This window comes from Neovison vison, chromosome 5, assembly GCF_020171115.1.
Source record: "Neovison vison isolate M4711 chromosome 5, ASM_NN_V1, whole genome shotgun sequence".
Taxonomy (NCBI): Eukaryota; Metazoa; Chordata; class Mammalia; order Carnivora; family Mustelidae; genus Neogale; species Neogale vison.
In genome coordinates this window covers 17,333,311-17,339,310 of record NC_058095.1, presented here as the reverse complement: position 1 = coordinate 17,339,310, position 6,000 = coordinate 17,333,311, and the positions used below count along the sequence as shown (strand labels likewise).

Below are 6,000 nucleotides of genomic sequence, written 5' to 3'. Positions count from 1 at the left end.
AGTCCCCCTTGCAAATGCTGCCTTCACGGCTTGGGATTCCTGCCCATCACAGGCACCCTGTGGAGTGTCGTCCTGCCCCGGTGTCCGCACAGCACACGCCCTCCGTGGCTTGGCTCCACGGCCCGGTCCTGGCACTGCTTGCCAGTGGAGGAGAAACTCTAGATCATTTTGCAATAACTTCTGAAACTGACATGCTTTTTTGAACTTTTATCCACACCTTCCCCGGCGTTGTCTTTGAAAAGGTTTATGAATCAGGTGGCCAGGCAAGGGACGGGAAGTCTCGCTTCTGCCTTCTGTGCTTGGCCTGGCTTGGTTGTTTTTTGCTGACTCAGTGCGTCAACAGGTCTGTTGACCAGGATTTGATTATTACACACTCAAATCTACTCCGTGACTTGCTGTTGAAACTTAAACCAGAGGCTGTTCACCGTAATTTTTAGGACATGAAAAGACAGCTTTAAAGCAAACCATGTTCAGATTCTAGCCACCATTATAGTTTTTCTGTTATATATTTATTTTTAAAGATTTTATTTATTTGAGGGAGAGAGAGAACAAGCAGGGGGAGGAACAGAAGGGGAGAAACAGGCTCCCCGCCTAGCAGGGAGCCCGATATGGGACTCCATCCCAGGACCCTGAGATCATGACCTGAGCTGAAGGCAGATGCTCAACCAACAGCCACCCAGGGTCCGCTCGGTTATATAGTTTTGAAGGTATTTCAGTGAAGATGTACAAATACGGAAAGGATGAGATAACCTCCTTTTCTGAGGTTTTAATTATATCTTCTGACAAAAACTAGCCTGTTCACAGTGCATCCATATAGGAAGAAATCTAAAGCAGCAGCTGCCGGTCTCCTTTGCTTTGTCGCTAGGCCTGTGACGTCGTACACTTTCTCACCCTCTGCCCAGGGCAGCTTTGAAGTGCCCTGGGACAGCTTCAAGACCCTACCTTCCCAAGGTTATGCAGGACCCAGGGTGGCCCCGGGGTCCTCCTAGGAGGTGTGGACAACTCCTGGGGAGATGACCTCTTTGCACTGAGCCTTGCTGATTCTCTGAGCTGCCTTTCGTCCTAACCTTATCCAACTCTAAGCATCGGGCTTTTAGGCTGAGATCCGACAGCTCAGAAAAATGCAAAAAGGATTCCAAAAATGAACCATGTGAAGAAATCCCACTGAGAGTGTTTAAATCCCTCGGTTTGCACATTTCAAAGGAGGAACTCTAATTGAGAAACAATTTTCCTTTCTGGATTACTAACCCATTTATGGCTTTGGTCTGCTTCAGTGTTTTAATAAGGCGAAAATAAGCAAAAGAAGTATGAAGGTTCTTGTTGTGCATTAACTCCTGAAAATATGCTATTGATATGTTTCTCTTTTCAACGGAGTATGCTTCCTAAATAATGAAACCCAGAGATTTTTAAATAAAAATCCTCCATCTCCTTAGGCTCGTTAAGACAAGGAGGGGCTTTCCTGAGCCCTCGCTCTTCTTCACATGTTCCTATCAGTTACATGTCATTTTGTACAAAACATGGGCTACAGAATGTTTTTGAGTATAGGTACTCTTTATTGCATTCCTTCATTTGCATGAAACAATATATATTTTTCAATATAGTTTTGGACAAAACACAAAGACATAAAGATCATTTAACGAGAGCCATAAGTTAATACAATGTGTGTGGCTTTCCTGGGAGGAGAATAGAGGCAAGCACAACAGATCAGGGGACCCGGGGTACTGGCCATCAGGGATCACAGAATTACACAATACAAAATCTACTTTTTAAAAAGCCACAAAATAAGCTAGGGGTGAAAACCCAAAACGAAGTAGCTAGGACACGGAAGTCAACCAAAAATATACAGATGGCAGGATCTGGAGATAAGCTGCCTTCTACCATGGGCACAAATGACAGCTACACCCAAGTGCCACTGTGGCCACAATCCGCACGGGCGGCATGAGGCACCTTCAGGTGGCTGCTGACTGCTCGTCCCTGCATTCGAAGCCGCGGCGGGGAGACAGTGGCGCGCTTCCTAAGTCTCCTCACCGACATGATGACCTGACCCGTTCCCTCTAACTCAGTTATCAGACAAACCACTGGTGCTCCTTCCCCTTGCAAGGAGCGTGTGGAAGGGAAAGGAAGTGTGTTAAATGCACTGGAATGGATGTTAAAAGTCTCAGGGTGAGGGCTAGAAAATGGTTTCTTCTGGAGAATAGTGTTTTATTTCGATGCTGGATAGCACAGAGGGTTTAAAATAAAGGAAGAATAAATTCTAAGTCATTAAGCTGAGGAAAAAGAAAAATGGTGATACTAGTAATATGCCTCTAATATTGTGTTTTCCCATTTAGACTTGGACACTAATCAGTGCTGAGAGGTTTATAAGAGGACTTTATTTTAATGACTCCTTTCTGTTCAGGGGTGTAGGCTTTTTCCATACAGGTTTTCCCCAAGTCGTTAACAACAGCTACCACGTGGTCACGGCCGCCACATCTCTTGCCACGGAGCCCACGAGTAACACTGAGGGGATGCCACGGCCAACGCAGTGGTATTCGGACTTTCTATTAAGAAAGATCTCCTGGCTACAACTTGGGAACATCTCTGAAAATGACTGCGAACCACATCTTAGAAATCCAAAGCCCTGTTTCTTCAAGGGAAAATAACCAACCAGTCTTCTGGGAAAACTTTTAACCAAATACCCAAGTAGCTTTAGTGTTAGTACAGGCGAGCTGTAAGATAATCCCTCTGAACCCATACCTCTAAGTCACTGCTCCTGGTTTACATCTAGAAAGTCTTCCTTCTAACAGGCCAGGTGCTGTCCTACAACATCATTACATTTACTGAGAGGTCTGGGGTGGCAAGGGTGGTACGGAGCTTGAAATGTGTAGCGCTCCCAAGTGCAGCGACTCCCGCACTTCAGGACCAAGGAAGAAGAAATCATCCTAGCTTGCACAGAGAGGTAAGCAGAGCGTTCTAGAGCAAATGTGTACCTTCCACAAAACGGACCGAGTAAGCACAAGGAAGGGAGTTTTATTGCACTAATCATGCAGAGTGAGCACGTGTCGAAGGCAGGGAACATTTCACTTCGTCTAGGATCTTGAGCAAGCTGAGTGAAGGTCCCAGGCCGTCTTCACTCTTCACCTTGGTCACGTCCCTTGGTCACTGTGCGTGTTCAAAGAGTCCATTTTCAAAGTCCAGGGGGCTACTGAAAAAGAAACACCCGAAACAGAAAAAGCAGATGAAGGTTTGCAAAAAAACCATTTATCACAAAATCACTAAAAGCTTCTTAATGGGTTTTCTACATTTTTTTTACTATGCATTTGCTATTAAAATAGCATTTCACAAAAAAAAAAAAAAAAAAAAAAAAAGACGGTCGTAGCCCCATGCATTTAAAAGCACGTTCCAATAAATATGTACCATCGAGTTTTTTCCTGCATTGCGACAAGGAAGTTTTGCGAAGCAGGACAAGGAGAGCAAACCAACAGTACAACCAACTTCCTTGCTTGGTCTCTCAGATCTACAACACAGTGAAGAAGGCTAATAAATGGAAACAAAGTTGTCCAAGAGAGGTTGAGAATTCAAATGTTTATGCACTGTAGAGCAACGCTTAGAACAGGCACCGGGATTGAGCAGAGGGCTAAGTCTGGCAGACGGCCCTAACGTTGTGTGTACTTACGCTCCTTCTTCTCTTAAGAGGGCCAAGAATTTTCTCACACGGTATTCAGGATCCATCTAAATACATCAGCAGAAATAAAGAACATGGGTTAATGGTACCGTCTAATAACTATGCACTTCATGCCAAGGAAACGCTCGGTTTCATACATCCACCAGTGCCCTGCTGAGTCACAGAAATATGTTACCTGCTCCCTGACCAATATTCTGATACACAGCGAAGCAGATTACATCATTCAGGAGGGAACGGGATTTCCCGGCACAGAGAATCACTGTGCACGAGGCTCCAAGTGACCCAGCCGGTCATTCCCAGGCACCTCAGCAGAGTGCCCCCTTAGCTGGCGCTGTGTGAGGACGCAGCAAGTCGGAGAGGACATGTGTGAGGCCAGATGGCGGCTGTTCACGCGGGGCTGAAGGGCATCCAAGTCCCAGGATTCATCCAACACATGAAAGTGAGACCGAACTTAAACCAACTGAGGTTGAGTAAATGACTAACAAGTAGCTTATTAACTTTTCATGATCGACACATTAGCTTTTCTTAGGCTTGGTCTTCCATGCAGTTTCTTCTTTGCAATTAATGAAAAAAGGGTTCTGAAAGTAAAAAAAATGAAGAGTGGAGTGACTCCCCTAACACGGCTGCTGGATAATCTGGGTCTCCTGTGGCAGAAAAGCATCGTGATAGCAGAGCCTGGTTGGCTCAGGCTGGGGAGCATGTGACTCTTGATCTTGTGGGTTTGAGCCCCAAGTTGGGTGTAGAGATGACTTAAAAATAAAATCTTCAAAAAAGAAGAAGAAAAAAAAAAAAGCATTCTGAATCTGGGAGAAGATAGGGGAATTTTGGTTCAGGGAGCCAAGTTTAGGATATCATTGATTTTCTCTATTCATTTTCCTTTTTATTCATGTTTATACTAATTTATTTAATTCTATTTTGTTCTCACTGGTCCTCCAGAGATGTGAAGTTATCTAAAAAATGATCATGAAACACATCTTTAATTCCTCAAGATGAATTTTTATTGTAAGAAACATACCTAACTTTTAAAAAATGTTCCAGGGCAGGAGTCTGTTTCCCAAGAGGGAACTCCCTGCCCTCCAGGGAGAGCTTTCAAACGTAGGTGCAGCTGTGGAGAAATGTGCAACTAGAGTCCCCCCCAACCACATTTTTTTTTTTTTTTTAAGATTTCTTCTCTTCTATCCCAGAAAAACAGCGAACAGAAGTTTCAAATGTAGCAAAGTTAAGAGGTCAGACTACAAAGGACTAAGAAAAAGTGTGAACAGCTAACAAAAGAAACATTTTCCCTCTTTGGGAATAGAATTACATATGAATCAATTGTCAAGTTCTTTAAAAAAAAAAAAATGGAACTGGCTGGAACTCAGCTGTAGTCAGTGCTTGCAGGTCTTTGCCCATTAAATATATTTAATATGTGTGAGCAACGACTTACTGACTTGCCTGTAGCTATGGAATTAAAAGTCAAGAGAAAGGGAGGAAAAAAGTAATCTAGATAAATGACTTTATTCCCTCAGGTGACATCCAGTCAGAGCAGATCCTCAGCACTGTGCAAGTTTTAACAGAATCGTGTATCGTGAACAGAGAGGTAACATGACTTATATTCTGCTCAACTACATGCCTCTCCACTTAGGCTCGGGCTCTCTCAGGCAGATCTGAAGAGAATTCACTCAGCTGCACGAAATCCATTTGACAAGAAGGGGTTCAAACTCAGAGGCCTATGACGTGTCCGTCGCTGAAGATGAGGCCAGAGTGCCCCACTCTCGCTTTCTGCCCCACGCACATGAGAGGCATTGAGGTGATCGCTGACCCGCGGGCATCAAAGGCAGAAGGGGTAGGGACTGGAGTGAAAAGCCCACATAGTTTCTCCTATGCAATTATTGAAAAAAAAAATTATGCTGAAACCAAAAAAATGAAGAGTAGGGTTGACGATCTTGACAGATTTATCTTTTCCCAAGCAAAGAGCTAATACATCTGTATATGCATCTTTACCAAGGATAATCCTAAGCCAGTGATTAGTCTGTAACTTCAATTTACCACTCGTTGTGGAAAATAAGTAAATTTCAATCCGGCTGAATGTTCCATACATTCAACTATAGGTTTCTGAAAGCCACAATTCTGTTTTAAAATCGAGGTACCAGGAAAGATTAAAAAGCATTCACTTCGCGTTCTCCATTCGTTATTGGTCCAAGAGCCTGTTTCTGGTGTAACCGTGGAAGTGAAACTTCACTTCTGCCACCCGCTGCTCACAGGGCCAAGAGGGCAGGCCTGAGCAGTGACACAAAATGCCAAGAGCGCGGCCAGTCTGTCCAGCAGTGAACTGGGATGGACCCAGGTGACCACAG

The 6,000-nt window shown here is 44.2% G+C and overlaps 1 protein-coding gene across 1 annotated transcript in view; it reads right to left on the bottom strand.

Annotated features, from left to right (window-relative positions):
• Positions 1 to 1,532: 1,532 nt before the first annotated feature.
• The window catches only part of NSF (N-ethylmaleimide sensitive factor, vesicle fusing ATPase), a 151,068-nt gene continuing 146,600 nt past the window's right edge, over positions 1,533 to 6,000 (bottom strand). The window contains exons 20-21 of the mRNA XM_044247713.1: positions 3,656 to 3,711; positions 1,533 to 3,184 (exon numbers count right to left, since the gene is read on the bottom strand). Of these exons, the coding sequence (XP_044103648.1) occupies positions 3,139 to 3,184; positions 3,656 to 3,711 (102 nt within the window). The 3' untranslated portion in view covers positions 1,533 to 3,138. The remainder of the gene's footprint in view (positions 3,185 to 3,655; positions 3,712 to 6,000) is intronic.